The 19,329-nt window shown below is 47.3% G+C and overlaps 1 protein-coding gene across 3 annotated transcripts in view; it reads right to left on the bottom strand.

The window, feature by feature from the left end:
- The window catches only part of LOC110345707 (uncharacterized), a 410,594-nt gene that overhangs the window by 99,348 nt on the left and 291,917 nt on the right, over positions 1 to 19,329 (bottom strand). For all 3 annotated transcript variants that reach the window (XM_087181610.1, XM_087181607.1, XM_087181609.1), the window contains exon 4: positions 10,180 to 10,241. In XM_087181610.1, coding sequence (XP_087037736.1) covers positions 10,180 to 10,241 — 62 coding nt within the window. The remainder of the gene's footprint in view (positions 1 to 10,179; positions 10,242 to 19,329) is intronic.

Genomic DNA, 19,329 nt, shown 5'->3' with positions numbered 1-19,329 from the left:
ATCATTTTCCATTAGAAAAATATAAGAAAAAGGTAAAGCTAAATAAACATTTGTAAAATCAAGATTTTCCTGAAGTTCCTTCAATTAAATATCGGCATCAGAAACTGAAGACCGCACCTGCTGGCTTCCAGTCAGTGCTTAATCCATCACAACACCGACCCTCGGGTCTCAGCGTTCAATCACACGTTCACGGATTCAAGCAAATCATCTGTCTTTCAGTCCTTCAGACCTTGACAGAATGTCCAGTACGCGCCCCATGATCAAAAACCTGCGCCGTGGGATGCCAGAAGGAAGAGGGTTCTCCATGTGGTCTTATGTCAGGTTCTCTCCCTGAAGACCACGTGTGACTGCAATGATTACCCTTCCCTTCAGTCACAGGAATCATTATCATCCCCGAGCACGCCTGGAGTACACCTGAGGCCAGGAGGCTAACTAGGGCTAGGTACAGCTGCCCTCGGTGCTGGTGGCAAAGAGCAGAGTTGGGACTGAAGCCTTGATCTGCCAGTTTCAAACCCCTCATATTCTCTCTCTCTCCCTCTCCCTCTCTCTCTCTCTCTCTCTCTCTCTCTCTCTCTCTCTCTCTCTCTCTCTCGACTATGGATGATCTTCTTACTATCTGGAACCAGGACAGCTTCACAGCTTCAGGAGAGGAAAGGATCCCCTGGATGGTGGCTCTGACACTGGTCCATGTTCCAGAAGGAAGCAGGGGTCAGATCCTGCTGCAACGCCCCTCCAGCTGGAGGAGGGACGACCTGGGGGTGTCTGTAAGTGTGACAAAGTGAGGGTGCCAGGGAGTGCCCATTAAAGGCAGCTGAGAACAGTGCGGGGAGCTAGCTGGCCTCAAGGGCAGAATCCACTGCCCTCTGATGTCCCGGGCTGCCATACGGGGCAGCAGCCGTTTCTGCCAAAAGCTAGGCCCCCGCTCTGGGTGTCCGTGAGCAGTGCATTCCTGCACCTCCACAAGCTCATTGGACTGTGGCAAATGATCAAGTGACCACACAGGTGCCGGGAGACCGGGCCCAGCAGCTCGCAGGCCTAACTTTGCTACTACAAGCAGCTAGGCCAGGAGAGCAGGGGCAGGGCAGGACAAGGATGCATAGAAGTGACTCAGGCCAGGGGTGAGTCTCCTGGGTCCTCCCAGCTGCGGCCCCAGATTTCTGCTCTCTGCTCTCTCAAAAGTCTTCTTTTGAGACTGAGTGGAAGAATTTCTGTTTCCTAGTACAAGCAGACATGGCTTGTTTTTGCATCCATAAGAGCTTTATTAGCTCTGAATTTGGAGAATGAGTTTATTTCCAGATCAGCAAGAGAAGACAGGAAAGTCAGGAAATGAGTAGTTCCCCTGGATTCTTAGGTCATTACAAAGCAGTGCAGTCTGCTTTCATTTACCCCATCACGTGAGATCTTAATGCCCCTCACAGTCTACTGCTTATTAATACTGCTAAGGAGCATTTGCAAAATATTTAAAATCGGCTCTCTTTCTCTCCACTCATTCCCTGTGGTGCAGTCCAGTTTCTAGGAAGGAGCTGGATCAATAAACACGTTCTTTCAGTCTGTTGAGACTTTCTGCCTTCCAATTAGAAGAGAGGAACAAAACATGCTGCTTTATTATATAGAGACAGCAGTCAATTTTGGCTCAATGCAGAGTAGGAAATGCTGATTTTTCAGATGTTTGTGTAACAGAAACAACAAAGCCTCCACTTGGAAAGCAGTGGGGTTTTTCTTAGCCCAACTCCACACACGGGCTCTGTCAGCAGCCCGGGGAAGAAGGAAGCGAGCCGTCCCTAGGGGACTGCACCGGGCCATTCTCTTGACCTGGGAACGAGAGCCAACGTGAAGCTGCGGCCCAGACACCTGGCAGACGGCCTCCTGTCTCAGAGCTACTATAAAACCCTGCTAGGCGCAGGCATGTTTTCCAATCCCCACGCGGCCTGCACCCGTTGCCTGCAGGAGGCAAGGCACAGAGCTGCTTCCCCAACACAGCCAGGCCCATACCAGCACTCGGGCCGCTGCCGGGGCCTTTGCACTGCACATGGGGGGTCCTGCGGGACCCGTGAGTTCAAACTCCACCCTCACCTTTGCACTGCCCGGCAGGCGGCGCCTTAGACGCTAGGAGACTAAACTTTTCAGCTGCATTTGGGAGGCAGGGTAGAAGATGTGCTTGCGGCTCACGTCTAATACCAGTCCACTGCCAGACAGAAGAGGGGGGAGAAGAGAGAGGGGGAAGGAGGGCGGGAATAAAGGGTGGGAGGGGTGAGAAGGCGGAAGAGAGCACAGCAGCCTGCAGCGGGAGACCTGGGTATTGTATTTACCGTTCTGCCCATGGTTACTGCCTGCCGTGATCACCACTTTTTTTCATTTATTTACTTTTATTTTATTTTTTTTTGGTGCCGGGGATGGAACTCCGGACCTTGCACTTGCGAGGCAGGTGGCGGAACCACTGAGCTAAAGCCCCGGCCCCTCATTGTTTTATTTTTTGATGGGAAGCAATTTCAAAGTAAAACCTGATGAGGTTTTAATCACAGATGTGTGCCTTGAGGCTGGTCTTGGGACACAGATTTCACTCTCACACTCACTCACACTCACACACTCCAAAAGGTTGTCAACAGCAGTGCGTGTGTTTTACAAATGCTCCTTCAAGAGGTGGCAAAGAAGATTTAAACTGCACAGTGTGTCAGGCACCTCCTTCAATAGTTTCACAGATTCCCTTTCTGGAAGTCCCTTCCTCCACGGTGCCCTGGTGAGTTTTCTGTCCTACCTCCAAACACCTCAGCCCACGCTGGCAGTGCCTCTCATTTCCCCTTTTTCCAAGCCCTCCCTTCAACTGCCTAGAATGTTTTTCCGCAAGCAGATTGAGCATTTGCCTGTGGAGAAGAATGGCCTTTCCCTTCTTTTAACTTCTTCAACAAAACTTTTCTACCCATTCCCCTGAAGTGGGCGCCAGAGAGCCCCCCACCCCGGGGTGACGTCAGCGTGCGATTCCCCAGAAAGCTAGAAGCACAGAACAACTGTGACTGGGTACGACTCTCTTGCTATCCCCTTCGCACCCTTGACAAAGGGTTGCTTGTTCTCTGACAGGGCCTGATTATATACGCCTCACAATAACTAAATCAGGGACACTGTGATCCAAGTCTATCGGATCATTCGCTTAGAACCTATCACGAGGAAGACACTAGAAGGAGGGACGGGCCTTCGAGTCCTAGGTCTCTCTCTGCGTCACAGAAAGTGTAAGTTACAGGTGTCACTCTGGCCAGTTAGACACAACTCTTCTTACTGGCCAGGAGACTTAGTCTTAATGGTTGCCAGGAGCATGTAAACCACTCAGGGGTGAGAAAATGAGATACAGGAGTTACCCACACCCTCAGAGGAGGCGAGGCTGGGGAGTTGAAGCTAGATGCCACACTCCAGAGCCCTTGATACCACACCGGTGTTTAGATGACTGCCCCACCTCTCGACTCTGGGTGTCATCATGTAACCTGTACCACGGCCTGGTACACCCCACATGTGCTGGATTTAGCTTATGGAGTATGATTTGTTGGGCTCCTCTGGCCACTATTTAGTTCACTGAGGCCTACAAAAGCCCCTCAAATGAGCATACTTCCTGCCTTTCCTTTAGATTCGGCAGAACTGTAACATGAACAGAACTCTCCTCCGACTTCTTGCACCAGTATCCCTGAGGGATTGCAGCAGGCTCATCTGCCAGGCCCAGCAAGACCCTGAGATCCTTTCCATCACGGGACTCCAGGGAGCCACAGCCAGTTAGAGGAGACAGCAGCTGAGAAGACACCTACTGGCCTGGGACTGAGACACCAACCCCCAGTAAAAATACGTTAAAGACCTCACAGTCCCCTCATTGCCCTCACTGAGTCTGCCAGTGTCTCAGATCCCCTTGATGGCTGTTCTTCCTCATCCTGTCTCTTGGTGTCGGTACCTGCGGATCACATGTGGGGCTCCTCTGTTTTCCACGCCCCCCTCTGCAGTGATACCCCCGGTCCCAGGCTTTAAATGGCTCTATAGTAATGGCACTCAAGCCTGTGTCTCTAATCTAACCCAGCTTCGAAAGTCCCTGGGCATCTCAGATTTAATACAGCTTGAGCACGGAAATCTGAAAATCCAAATCTGAAATCCAAATAGCTCCAAAATCCAAACCTTTTGGAGTTTTCATATGACTCATACCATGAAAGACTCTTTGATGCACACAATTGTTGTAAAATAGTGTATAAAATTACTTTAGGTTATGTGCATGAGGTGCATATGAAACATAGGAGTTTATGTTTAGACCTGGCTCCCATTCCTAAGACACCTTATTATATACATAAACTATTCCCTCTCAAGACTCTCAAATAAGCAGTCCTCATCCTGGGTCATCAAGGGAAGACCTCTTCGTCTTCCTTCCCAGTTCACCCTCTCCCATCTCAGCAAACAGCAGCATTATCTTTCCAGGTGTGCAAGCAAATCTCCCGCTTTCCCTCGGCCATGGCATTCAAGGCAGAAACAACTTCCGCTTTATTCCATGACTTTTTTCAAATTCGTCTACGAGCTCTTCAGCCTCTGCCTTGCCCGCTCAGAGCACTTCCTGTGGCTTCTGCCACGGCCTCCTCACTGGTCTCCCCGCTGGAAGTCTTGCCCCTCGGTCCGGTCCAGGCTGCACACAGCAGCAGAGCGCTCTCGGAAACGGGGAGCCCACGCGCCCACCGCTTCCCACGGCTGCCGGGCCCCTCAGGCCCCAAGTGCCTGCCCCTCGGCTTCTTCACGCTCCACTCCCCTGGCATCTCCACCTTCGCCTCCCGCAGGCCCCTCCCTCTCGCTGTCGGGGGTCTCTGCCCCGCAGCCCCTCTGCCTGGCGCCCTCTCCGGAGTCTCCGCAGGGACGCGCCTGGTTTCCCACCGTGTCGCTGTAACACACTATGCCGAGTGGGTGGCCCTAAGAACAGAAACGGGTTCTGCACAGTCTCAGCGGGGACCCGCCCTCGTGCATCCCGGCTTCCTTCCGGGGTTCCTGCTGTCTCTGCTGAGGGCGGCTGCACCCCAGTCTCGCCGTCTGTCCCACACTGCTGCCTCCCCTTGTCCAGAACTATCCCATCCTCCGTCCTCTTGAAAAGAATGTGTGTGACTGTATCAGAGCCCACGTGGGTAGTTCAGGATACACACCTCTTTTTGTCATATAAGGTGATATTGAGTTTCTATGGATCAGGATCTATCTATCCAACCATCTCATCCTAATGGATCTCCACAAGCACCACTAGCAGCAAACCCTATATAGATTATGTTTCTTCCTATCCATATATACTTCTGATAAAGTTTCATTTATAAATTAGGCACAGTGAGAGATTAACAATAACTAATAACAAAGCGGAGCAACTAGCATACAATACAACAGAAGTTATTTGAAATCCTAGAGAAGGAAACAGAAAAAGGGGTCACTACTTGCTTCATTTTGCTATACCAGGCAAGACATTTCACTGAGTGCAACTCTGTTTACTGTTCTCATTTATTTCTATATCTATGTGTTCGTTAAATCCCTCTCTCTCTGCTGGAATAAAACCACCGCGAGAACAAAGAATTTTACTGCCTTTAACAATTCCTCTCCTAGTATCAAGAACAATGTCAAGTACAAAGCAGGAACAGTACTGAAAAATATTTTTAAATGACTGAATTGAGGGTTAAATTGAGCCAACAGGTTTTAAGCTTATGTGTTTATTTGCTTCCTACATCCTTCATTGAAATCTAGCGTAGGGCCAGAGGGACGAACTGAGATCAGTCAGGGGCTGAGCTCTCCTGTCTAAATCAGCGGCGGAGGCTGGGAGGCTGGGGCTCATAGGAAGCCCGGCGACTGGTGGAATTGCCTGCAAAAACACTTTTAATGCCAGGACTCAAACTAGTTGCTCTGAAGAACTAGGGCACAGAGGAACCTGGAGGACGTGGGGCACTGAAGGGACCGAGTTGGACAGGTGCAGGGGTGCAGACGTGTGGTGTGCGTGCGGTGGCTTCAGGAAGAGATGCTGTCGGTGGTAAAAGAATGAAAAGTTAACTCCGGCTGAGTCTTGACGTGGTCATGGACGCTGTCACGTGGTCTACCCTTATGCCTTGAAAAGCACAAGATCACCCTTAGGGTCTTATCTGACTAGAGCAGGAGAGGGGGCTGGAGAGGGTAGTGCCTTAAAGCACGGGATGTGCACTCAGACAGACTCTAGACCCAAGCCAGTATCTGCAGCTTTTGGGAGCTGCTTAGCCTCTCTGAAACTCATTTTCCTCCCTCAGTAAAATGGGACAAAAATAATGCTCCCTCACAGGTATGGAGAGTCATGTGAGGTGCTTCATGTGAAGCACATATTATACCATCTGTTTCCTCCTTTAAAAAGCTAGGATCCCAACACACTTCACTGTGGATCGACAGACCTCAAGGTCCAGGCCAGCCTTGGGGTGAGGAGTCAGCAGCAAGAGGGAGCAGACTGGCTGCCTCTAGTCCTGCGTGCACTCAGTCTCCTTCCTGTCTCCCCTCTCCTTCCAACCTCTCGCCTCATTAAATGAGCCCCTTCTGGCTTTCATGCTGCGGTTGGGTCCCAAGGGCTCTCAAGAAGATGGCCCCGATCTCCTGGACTGCAGCAGCCCTGCCCTGTCATAGATGCCCTGACAAAGCAGATGTGCCTTGCTTCCGACCTTTGTCCTCCTTCCTGGCTATATTTAGCACGGCAAGGAAAGGGCAGTTGTTTTTTTTGCACAAGTGAGTGCATGAATGAATGCAACCTCGGAAATTAAAACTGATCCCAATTCTTGAATTCGTGGTCTGGCCTCAGCATGGGCACCCAGTACTGACTCACCCCTGTCTCTTCCTGCCCTCCTCTCCCTCCACACCAGCAACCCACTTCTGCACTCCCAGCCCTGGCATCCTCTCAGGCCCTCAGTCTTCTAGGTGGTTGGACCCTGCAGGGAAAACCAGAGGAAGGCAACTGCAGGCCCCACTAGTGCTAGTGTGTAAAGAAGTGCTCACCTGAAATTGCACAATTCATCCCGCAGGCTCAGCAGGAACGCAGCATTTGGAGAAATTACACCTCTGAGCTGCCAGGATGTATTCAAACAGCCAAGAACAGAAGTTGACTCAACTGGGATGCATCTACAGAGCAGCAAATGTGCACCGCGAGCTCGCCTGCAAAGTGTTCTCATTCCTTGGGGATGGCCAAGCATTTCTGCCAACCGGGGGGTTCTTTCTTCTCTGTAGTTCCAGGGTAATTCTCATGTTTCCAAAGGCAAGACTGTGTATCGGAGGCTGAGCCCCAGTAACCCTTTACACTGAACTCCTTTCCTGCAGAAAGTGTCTTCGTTCATCACCTTCATGGCTTGCTACGGCTTCAGCAAGCAGCTGAACTTTGTTTTTTGTTTATCACAAAGATAAACATGTTTATTTTTTCCAAGTTTATATTCTTCTTACATTTGAGGCTTTATGATATAGAATAAGACGATATACTTGAAGGTTTTAATGTGCAAAGCAGAAATTATGAAATAAGGGATAGGGAACTGTCTAAAATTCTGTGTAACTAGGAAGCTTAAGCATTCAGAAACCATTCATTGCTCCAGCCAAATGGACTGCCAGTTGTGTCCTAAACAAGTGTTTAGATTTATTGAGCATTTCACTGTGTCTGAGACACTTATTTTAGCACTCACAGGCACCAACCTTTTGATTTCTCAGGCCAAACCTGTGATGCTATTACCATTTCCACTTCATAGATGAAGAAACTGAACGAGAAGGTTAGGAAATTTGCCCAAGTTTATGAGGCTAGTAAGCACCAGAGAAAAGATTAAATATGCAAATTGCTATTCCTGTCCTTTATCCCCCAAACCAACTAGCAATTTTTGGAACATCCAAAGCTCTGACTCTCATTCGCCTTTCCAGGGCCTCATCCCTCCTCTGTGGTTCCTCCCTGGTACCCCTCTCCCCACTGGCTCCCATAGCCAAGGTCCCGGCACTGCTCACTCTGCAATACAGTTGACTCTCTTCTTCTTTGCTTCCCTCCCCTAGAGGTTATCATAACTGTATCTCAGCATCTTGTGCACCATAGATGCTCAGAGTATTTCTGCATTAAATGAGCAGGACTGAGCCCTCACATCCAGACGGAGGCCAGTACACCACAGGCTGCATGAGATCGCATATGCTGTTCCTCCCTCCTTGGATGCTTCTTTCCTCTGTTGGCCCTGGTCTTGCAAGTCTGTAGGGAGCATGCACCTGGTCACCTGCTATAGACAGCTTCTGCTTCCTGCCCTTGGTCAGTGCTCCTTCCTTACCTCATAGTCCTCACCCCATACGTCATACCATATGCTTATGTGCTAACTTGTGCCTTTTCAGACTCCTTCACTGGAACACAGACTTGCTGAGAGCAGGGACTAAGTCTCATTTGCAGTCCACTGCATTCTAGACCATGATAGTCACATGGACAGGGTCAGATGTCTAAGCTGAGCAGTCCCTGAGAAACATTCATGCAGAGAGGGCAGTGGTAGGAATGTGGATCGTCGCTGCCCATTCTGGAGCAACACTCAGGGCTACAGCAATCTAGAGGTCAGACCCCAGACAAGAAAGACTGTGCAGCCCCTTAGACGCTATGATAATGAGATATAATAAGGAATACATAGTCTGTCTCTGGCCCCAGTTCCCAAGACAGAGGCACTAACACGCTTCCGGACAGGGGTGAACCAAGGAGGTGATGGGAACTCTTAATTTATAGCTAGTAAATCAGAGATACGAGTAAGAATCTACTACTTGGTGTTGGTTTCTGAACTGGGGGCAATCTTGGAAGATTGAGACCTCAACCTGAGAGATCTATCTTCCGTAGGTAATGTCAGAATCGAGCTAAATCATAAAACACAAAACAGTTGGTGTCTGCTAGAGATCTCCTTGATGTATGGAGGAAAATCCAAGGATTTTGGAGCATTTCAGCTTTTAGATTTTCGGATCACGGTTGCTCAACTGGTTACATGTGTGCTAATGCTCTAAAATTCTAAGAACCCATAAATCTAAAATGCTTCTGGTACCAAGCATTTTAGATAAGGAATCCTAAACCTATAGTGGCAAGATAGCAACCCTCAGATGCGTTTTGTTTAACATGCCAAATCTTGGCCTCTAGTTACTTTTTTTTTCCAGAGAATTAATTGCCGCTGCTAGCCTGACAATGAGCATTCTGCTTTACCTCAGCTACTCCACTCCCCCTGCCTCTCACACCAGTTTACTTCACTCCACACACTGGCCTGGCCCCTGAGGCCCTTGAGGTTCAATCTCCAACTATATATATATATATATCTGTGCCTAGAAACTCAGTTGGTACAGGACTGGTCTCCAAACGCTGGCCGCTACAATGAAGAATTAGCTTCCTTCTGAATTCCAGGGTCCTGGCCATGGCCTAGGGCTTAGGGTACTGATCTGAGTGACCCCCAGTCCTAGGTCTTATTCCTCACACAACCCCAATATGCTGGCTTTTAAATTAACTGTTTCATATGTTATAATCTTATTTTCTCCAGGAGATTCTAGGGCCTTGAAAATGGGTCTTGTTTATCAACTTTTTGCATCTTGCATATCACCTGATTTAAGATTATACTTCTGCATCCTCAGGATCCTCTGGGGATTATGCTGAAAGGCAGATTCCTAGGACTCAGACAATGGAACGTGGCTGTTATAGTTTTATTATGGATTGTCCCCTCCAAAAACTCACGTTGAAATCTAATCTCTACTGTGAGGTATTAGAGACTGAAAGCTTCATCCACCTATGGTATTTAAAGGTAGAGCCCATTGGAGGTCATCAGGATTAGGGTGGGGTCTCCGTAATGGAATGTGAGTGCCTTCAAGAAAGGGAGAAAATGCAGGATGCCCTCACATGCTCCCTTTTTCTCTCACTTAATGATGCCTTGTGCAGCTCTCAGATTCTGCCACAAAGAAATCATCACTAAAAGCAGCCTTTTGACCATGGACCTATAAAATCATAACTTGGTTTTTTATTTTTATAACACACTCAGTCTCTGATACTATGTGTGTTATATTGGCAACAGGAAATCAACTAATACAGCTATGCTAAGCAGAGACCAGGAGCAGCATTTGGTGATTTTGTGCGCTTCTGCTGTGAAAGATAGGAAAACTGAACTCTGAGGAGCATGAAGCGCCAGGGCTGCAAAAGAGGCTCACAGAGACAGGTAGACTTACTGGTTTCCTCTGGAGGGCCACAGTCTGGGACTTTTGCAGATGCATTTTCTTCTGTCCACCCACTGTTTTAGGAAAAATGAAAGGAAATTCAATTATACCAACATTTATAAAACAGGAATATGCATTAAGCCAGATTCATAATTCTCTTGACATGGAGCCATAGACAGAAAAGCCCTTCGCCTGCCCTTCTCCCTCAAAACAGCCAGCTGCACTGTCTCTGATACACGCTCACACCCATCCCCTCTACTTGGGGCCCATGGACATGCTATTGTGACCACTGTCTTCACTCTGACTCAGCACCTCTTTGACAGCCCATGGTTTCACCCTGGCAGCAGCTGTCTTGGATGAGATCTACGTGGCGATGCCATCTGCTTGGCTGGTCCCAACACAGCCTATATCTTCCAGCCAAACTTCAGAAAGAAGACAAGCTTTATTCTGGGGTAGCATTAGAACACATGCACATGCTCAGATGGATGGATGCAGGGGTTGAGGAAGCCTCGATGTGGTACTTGAGACTGGGGTTCCACCTAAAAAATTGGGATCACTTTTAAGATCATGTTGAGATGTCAGTCCCACAGAAGGTATCTGAGGACTGGGAAGTAGATTAACTCACACCCCTCAAGAGACATGGCAACTGGACTGAGAAACTGCTGAGAGATGGAAGAAGGCGGACTATACTATACTTTAATAATTACTTCAGAGTATAGTATTTGTTATGGCTGCGTCTAGATGTCCCCAAAGCCTCATGCAGTCATAGGTGGGGCTTCGGGGGGGGGGGGGGCGCTGGATCTAGGGTGTGTGTTGCTGGGATTAAGGGTGTGATGGTAGGGTTAATGGTGTATGATCACTCCATTAGTCCTCTGATTGGCTTGGCATAGTTCTGGGTGTGGATAATGGGAAGGCCACCCTGGGGGTGAGTGCTATCCGCCATAAGGGTGGGTAGCCTGGGCAAAATACAAGGGACAGAAAGAGGGCTGCTGGGGTCACTCGCTACTGCGCTGCTTGCTGCTGCTGTGGTCACTCAATACTGCACTGCTTGCTGCCTTCTGCCTGCCCTGAACTGTTTCTCCTCAGCAGTGGCACTCTGTTATGCCACCCTGCCTTGGAGGCAGCTCATTATGGATTAAGCCTCTATAAGCTGTGTGCCAAAAATAAACCTTTCCTCTTTTATATGTAGGTGTTGAATATTTTGTCTCAGCAACAAGAAAAGTAACAGTTGTAGTCAGGGTTTACAAGGGAAGAGGCTTAATACGGGACACATAATTTATAGGATTATTTTATAATATTCACCCAAAAAGTCAAATGCAGAGGAGTGCAAGAGATCTGTCCATGCACTAGATACTCAAATAATCCAGCCGAAAGGCTGGATCCCATGGCAATGTCCCACGCAAGTCCAGCCAGAGGCCTAGAGCCTAAGGCAATGTCTCACGCAAGTCAATATCAGGGATCTGCATTTGGAAGACCCAAAGGTCAGTGGGGGAAGCTAGAAAGTCTGCAACAGCAGAGTGAAGGACCTGTGCCACCAGGATGAGAGATCTGTACTGCTGCCAGGAAGCAACACTCAAGGTGAAGACCAGAGCTCCCCTGAGGGGAACAGCAGCCATCTTCCACCCCCTCCCCGGGGGCAGCGAAGACCTGAGCTCCTCTGACTATGAGAACAGCTGAGTTCATATCAGGAAAACCAGCCACAGCAAGCATCTCCAAGAAGATCAGCAACATGCAATTTTCTCATTGGCAACAGTTCTCAGATGGATCCTCCATGCCCACATCCACACGCAGTTCAGCGGGGCGTTCTAAGGGGCCATTAGTTAATCTACCAGAGTAACTAAGGCAGCACTCCTTCTACTCATGTCTAAACAAGAACACTAACTGTAAAGCAGTGTGTGGATGATACCAGCAGCAGCCTCATACATCTGTTTACCACGTCTCTCCATTGCATCAAGTGGCCTCCTTGAGGTGTTGACCTGAACCAGCTGGGTTTCAGTATGGTCCATGTTAACTGTCCACGGATGAAATGAACTCAGGACACATGTCTCAGGATGTATTCCTGATGCTAAGCAACACGTGACTATTTGGACACATGAATCTAAGTTATCGTAGCATTTTGGAGTTGGGAAAGTGCTCCGTCTGTCTAGCTTCTAATTGGGAATCTGAGGTTCAGGAAGGATATCTATCATCTATTTGGACCACCGTGCTTAGAACAATTTTCAGAATAAAAAGAAAAGCTCTATAGATGAATGTATATCAGTAACTTGGGGACTTTATTGCAGTACAAATTCTTACTCAGTAAGCCTGGGTATTATTGAGCTCTGGTAATGCCCAGGCTGCTGGTCAGAGGACTGCCTATGAGTACAAGGGCAGTGGCGATTCAGGTTGAACCCAGCAAACTTGGAGGTAACATTAAAGCTAATCTGTCTGGGTCAGGAGGTTAAGTCCTTGAGGAGAAGGGCCCATTCCTGGAACACTGAAATTAAACTACATTCATGACACTTTTTTCAAAAGTCTCCCCTGTAAGTGCATTTTAAATAATCCACCAAAATTTTTCAAAGGTTATCATTCTCCTGTAGGTGTTTTTCTGCAAAATCATGGACAATATTTCTTAATGACCACACTTCAGAAAAGTTCTCATAAGGAGGGTTCTGAGGGGCAGGTGAGAACCGGCGGGGGGAATGTAAATAACTTTGTCCAAAATGGTTTCTTCTCATTCCCTGCCGTATGGTCTGGGTGCAGCACTGGTTCAGGCAAAATGCTGAGAGCTCTCTGCCATTTTCAGCCAGAAGCCAAATGAAAGGTCTTTTGGGAGAAACTTTCTTCACACCAGAAAACACAGAACTGGATGGCTCAGCTGACCTACTGGGGAATCACACTGTTCACACCTTAAACACTTGTTCTCAAGTTTTATATCTGATAAGTAGCCCCGTCCCCCTAAGACATAAACAAACAGCGCTCTGTGAGGCCCTGTGCCCTGTCCTTCCAGAGCTGAGTCTTTGCTGGGCACACACATGGAGAAACTCAGCTCCTGCTCATTTCCATTACCCCAGCTAAGTGGCAGTCTCCCTGACTCCCCCCACCCACTCAGCTCCATGAACAGAGGCCCACTGGGCACTGGGATCTGAGGAAATAATACACCCAGAGCAGGCTCTCTCAGCCTCAGCACTCACAGTATTTGGAGCTGATAATTCTTTGTTGATGATCCCCCATTTCTACCCACTACATGCCAACTGCAGCACCCTGCTGACAACTCAAGACAATTAATAGTGTCTCCAAAAAGGGACAAATGTCTATGGAGTTGGGGCAGAATTTTCCCCGAGTGAGAAGACTTAGTCTACACTTAAAGTGCAAGGATTCAAATTCTAGCTTTGGGGCTTGCTAGCTTTGAGAACTGGGTCACATTGCTTATGGTTCAAACATCAGTTCTTCACCCTCAAAAGCACAAGGTGACACAGTAATGACATTAACAGCACTGCTCTACTGTCTTGAAAGGGCAGTCACTGAGAGGGCTACCTGCAAACACGCAAGCAGAGCTCTCATAACAGGGTCCCGACAATAAAGGCAAAGAAACGTCTGTCGTGTCACGTGCTCATCATTGTCACCAAACCTGATGAAGACTTATCACCCAAATGGCAAACCTTGTGGGGCTAGCTTATAAATTTTAGAAATCTTAACATGCAAGCTCCTAAGTTCTCTGTCTCAATTCCCTAAGAGCGAGAGGAATGACTGGCTTAGGAAATTATTTGCCCTCAAGTTCAAAAAGATAGTGAGAAAGAAAGTAGAGAAGAGTATGAGCTGAATCCCTAAGGACTATGGATGAGAGGGTGTTTTCCTCCCTAAGGGTCTGAGGTGCTGCCTGTGTTCATCTTCCCTAGAAAGCTGAACCAAGACGCTTTCCCAGCACAAGCTGAGGCCAACCTCGCTCCTTCCAGTCTTCTGACTGCATTTGTCTGTCCCTGTCTCTTTCTGTGTCTTTCACTTTTACACACACACACACACACACACACACACACACACACACCTGTACCTGCAGGCTTAGGAGCAGCCCCTTTTGCTTTGCAAGTCTACCACTGGTCTAAGAAACCAAGACTTTTGTTTGCTGGTTTCAGCACCCCAAATGGGAAAAGGCACCCTAAATCATTTATTTGTTTCTCATAATTCTTTTTCATTTTGCCTCAAGAGTCAGTGGAGGAAAGCAGACGTGAGGCACTAACTTGTAGAACCATCTTGTGTGAAGGAGACATTCTTGGTGTCAACATCGATATTATCACCCCTTGCCCTAGAAGGAGGAACGTAGTTGGCCCTGCTGTGCTCCACGAGGAGCCTGGATTTCTCAGATCTCATGAGGAGAGGGGAGCAAGACAGGGTGAGTATGCAGTACCTTACCCTCTCCCTGGCTCAGCACAGGGACCCAGGGGGAGGGACAAGCGACAAACACCACCTGGGTAGTGTTTCCATCCAAGGAAGAGACAGAAGGCCTGGCGGGTCTCAAGGGAACCTGAGAAAATCAACACATTTCCTGGTGTGTTTTCTAGATGGGCAAAATAAAAAGAAAAAGCGGTTTAAGGAAGATAATGACCCTAGAAACCTATCAGCATGATAAACAAGAGATCGCCAAACTGCAATTGCAGGTGGGAGGTTAGGCAAATTCTTATACATAACAAACCACCAATTTAAATGACTCCTGGATGGTCTCAAAGGCATCCTTTGAAGCACCACCTTGAATCTATTTTGCAGCAGTTGCCATGCCAACAGGAAAACCATATTCCAAAGGGTAAATGGACACTCAATCCTCTAGCTGCCTGGCACCTGATACTTCAGACCTGCTGGTTTCTCACTGCTTCCTGGTCCTGCTTTTCCTCCTCTCCTCTCCCAACACCCTCAAAAGTTATCTGTGGGGTGAAGTCTTTCACATATCAAGTCCTTCTTCCTCCTCTGAACATTCTGCTCACACCCTGGCAGGCCTCGTGCTGACTCAGCCAGACCATGAGCCTCTCACGTAATCCAGTATCTGAAATACAGAAGGAAGCATGCAGACTTGAGTTGCTGAGGCCCCAAAACATACCTCAGATGCCAGGCCTACTACACAGTGGGATTTCAGATTGTTTTTCCTTGTTTTGTGAAGACAACACATAAAGCACCAAGGAAAATGCCTGTCACCAGAGTAGGTGCTTAACAAATGTTTGTTGAATGGGTGGACACAGGAATAAATAAATGAATGAATGTCAGATGAAGGGCGTTTCCATGATAATTCTCTTTCCTCCTGTCTGCAGCTGCTTCCTGAAGATCAGGCACTGCTTCACAACAGAACCCGTATGCAAACCTCAGGGGCTCAGTACCCACTACAGCAACCTGCCAGGGCTGGGTTAAGTGCTCTGCTCACGTCCTTTCCCACTGTCACAGGAACCTACAAGTCGGTTCTATTGGAAGAGGGTGAAACTGAGACTCAGGAAGGGAGAGAAAATCACCACCACCTCAGCCGCTGCTGCCACTACCTCGCTGCGCCACGGCAGAGGTAGGAAGAGGAGAGCCCTGTGCTGCCTCCAGGCCCTTCTGTGCCCTGGGCATGAGGCTGGGCACCCGGGCTCCGGAATAGGCTTGAAAATTAGCCCCAGCCTTGTGCCTTCACCGTAACACTGGCAAGCAGCCTCAGCTCTTTCCCCACCTCAGGTTTCTCAAGTGCAAAATGATCACCTCCTTCCTGGAGGTGGGAGGGGGAGGGCCGGTGCCATCACACACTCAGAGTACTTGCTCTGTAGCCAGCACCGAGAAGACAGCTCTGAGCAGGAAGACCACCACTGCGGGTGACATCAGGAGGTACGCGCACAAAACAGAACTCCGTCTCCATGCTTGGAACTTTAGCTATTCAAGGGCAGCATTGGTTCTATATTGGTATGATTCCAAACCAGGCCATGGCCATGTGGACACTGAGTCAGTGGGTTCTCTTGCTCACAATGGCCCTCCCACTCTCTTCAGAAAAAAATACCATTGTGCTCAGTTATGCATTATAGAGTATATTTTCCTTTTGCTCAGTTTCTGTTTTTCTTTACATTCCATTACTGGGGAACAGAAGGATCCCTTCCCTATTGTCAGCAGACCTCAGTTCTGTCTTGCTCCATCTGAGCTTCTCTGCACCACAGATGCCTGTCAGCATTACTTCTGACTTTCCCCTTAATTAACATCCTAATCTGAAAGCAGAAGGCAAGGAAATGAACTTGGTAAGTGAAGAGATGGAGGAAATGCGAAGGAAAAGAGAACCAGAATTCTTGAGCTACCCCCTCAGTTTCTGCCAGTTGTACCTGAGGGGCTTGTAAGTTTGGGCCAGCCTGGGAGTCCGGGGACAGGGGACTTTTAGCATCATCAAGTAATGAAAAATGTCTTCAAGTACATCTCAGATTCCAAGACCTCACTGACAAAAGTCTTTGATGATCCACTGAACAAACAACAGTGCCTGAGAACTCCCAGCATCCCATTCTGGACCTACCTCAGGTCCATTAGCTGAGAGCATGCGCAGCCACAGGGCTGGGACTGGAGTCTCCTGTTAGAGAAGACTGAATGGAATTGCATCATCTGTGAGGACCTCCAGGCTGGAGCTATCTGCAGCTTGAACTCTGCATCATCACTCGACTCCTTTAAAATGCACTACATGGAAGGAGGTCCTTCCTCAAGGAGGATCTGGGAAGTGAGTACAAGAAATAACCTCAGAAGAGTGTCTCAGCCTCAGGACAAGTGGAGCCACCCAGAATCCGCTGTAACAAGAGGACCACTTCTTGGACCAGTCTGCTGACTGGAACTGCTGTTGCTGGCAATGATCTCTGGACACCTGATCACCTAAGACCTTGTGACCAGAGTGGATTCCCCAGGCCACTTGTGCATTTCCTATGTGACTTTCCTGGTACCCAGCACCGCAGAGTAGACCTAGTAGGAAGTCAGCAAATACTGTCTGGAATATCTTATCTTTTTTGAAGTAGGAGGCTTTATCTCCAAATAAATTATTGGAGCCCATATAGCAGAGATGACATCAGAATGAAGAGGTCAGAAAGAATCAGAAATGTCAGCATTGACATTCACTACTTATTAACTACACAACCCCAGCCTTTCCACCTATAGAGGTGGTTCTCACACTAGGATCTGCTTCGCAGAGGGAAGTGAAGATTGAAATGTGAATAAAGCACACTGTGTAGTATAGTTCCTGGTACACAGTGCTGTTAAAATGTTGCTAACTACTCCTGATGATGTCAATACAAAATTAGATACAAGAATAGCTGTTGCCTGTCTGGAATAAGAAGATGAGTCCAGTTTTCTCTTTGGATGAGGACATAAGTCATTCATCTTTCAAAAGACAGATTTAAGGTTGATATGATGAAAAGCACATGCAATAAATCTCCATTTGAAGAGTATTGTTAGAGTGTGCCTGGTAAATGTTCAGTAACTAGCTCTCCAAAAATGTTTATGCCCGGAAACAAATATAAGCTTTTAATAAATTTTACTGATACAAAGGATATGCAATTTGTAACTTACAAATAATAAATTGACAACCATTGTCACAGGATACTGTTGAATTCTTGTGTTTATAGCCATTTAACCGGACTTAACATACACTACAAATGCAACAGAGTTTTACCTGTAATCCACATTATTAACTGTTCTACAGTGAACCAAGCCCCAGTATTCAGACTTTGTCAATTTCCTGGTGTGAATATTCCCACCATGGCCAGTACAGGGCTACTGAAAGAATGCCAGGGAGTCACTCCCTCAGTGGTGCTTCGTTGTATGATATTTTACTACAGATAGAATGCATTCAAATAATTTCCAAGAGTACTGAGAGGGTAACGGGTGTTGAGTCCTTTTGACTTCTGTTTATAACATAATTTAATTATAAGTTTAATGTTAGTGAAGCTGTATTTAACAATAGGCTGATCACAGTCTTGAAAATGCAGGAATTGGTTGTGCCAGTGGAAGCTGGTTGCTGCTCTCGGCCCTTGATCCTCACTCTGCTAATGGGGGTCAAGGGCGCCTCCTCCTTAGCTGTTTCCTCCTTCAGCGTGGTGCATCATGCAGGATTCCACCCACACTCCTTTCCCACCCTTGTCTAGCGAGACCCTGGCCACTTTCTGCCCTTCCATGGCACCTTCTTAATCAATGCTTTTGCCCCCCCACCACCACTTGGATCACTGCAGGACCCAACGAAATGTTTCGTTTTTTTAAATCTTCTATTCTTTCTGTGCTGTCATTCTACATTTTCTTCCCAGATTTATTCTTCCCACCTGCTGCTGTAGTCTGGCTTCCTGCTGCAAAACCTTCCACAGCCCTTTAATCCCTTCCAAGACAGAGTTCAACAACCTTGGAAGTTCTGGAAAGGGATGTTGGAGATAGTTTGCAGAAAAATGGAAATGTTCTAATGCCATAGAACTTACTGTACAGTTAAAAACCGATTAAAATGATAAAATTTAGTGTATACATATATATGTGTGTGTGTGTGTGTATATATATATATATATATACACATACACATACATACTTTTTTTAACTTCTTAGAAAGACCTCTAAGGACCTAAATACTCTGGCTTATCTCATCTTTGACAAAGGAGCCAAACTCCCTCACTGGAGGAAAGATAGCCTCTTTAATAAATGGTGCTGGAAAAATTGGGCTTCAACTTGCCAAAGATTAAAACTAGACCTGTATCTCTCACCATGCACTAAACTAAAATCAAAATGGATTAAAGATCTAAATATTAAAATAGAAACTCTGAACCAGTTGGAACAGAGGTTAGGTAGAACCCTTGAAGACATTGGTGTAGGAAAAGATTTTATGAACAAAACCTCAGTTGCCCGTGAACTAGCACAAACAATCAACAAATGGGATCTCTTCTTATTAAAAGGCTTCTGCACAGCAAGAGAAACCACCAGCAGTGTGAAGAGACAACCCACAATGTGGGAAAAAATCTTCACCTGCTCTTCCTCAGACAAAGGTCTACTATCTCGAATCTATAAAGAACTTAAAAAGATCAGACCTCCCAAATTTAAAGACCCAATCCAAAAATGGACATCTGAAATGAACAGACATTTCTCAGACAAAGAAGTAGAAATAGCAAATAAATACATGAAAAAATGTTCAACATCACTGGTCATTCGAGAGATGCAAATGAAAACAACCCT

Source organism: Heterocephalus glaber, unplaced genomic scaffold (genome assembly GCF_053883595.1).
Source record: "Heterocephalus glaber isolate CG9 unplaced genomic scaffold, H.glaber_assembly_v1.0 deba00001472, whole genome shotgun sequence".
In the NCBI taxonomy this organism is placed as follows: domain Eukaryota; kingdom Metazoa; phylum Chordata; class Mammalia; order Rodentia; family Bathyergidae; genus Heterocephalus; species Heterocephalus glaber.
This window is presented reverse-complemented; position numbering and strand designations above follow the sequence as displayed.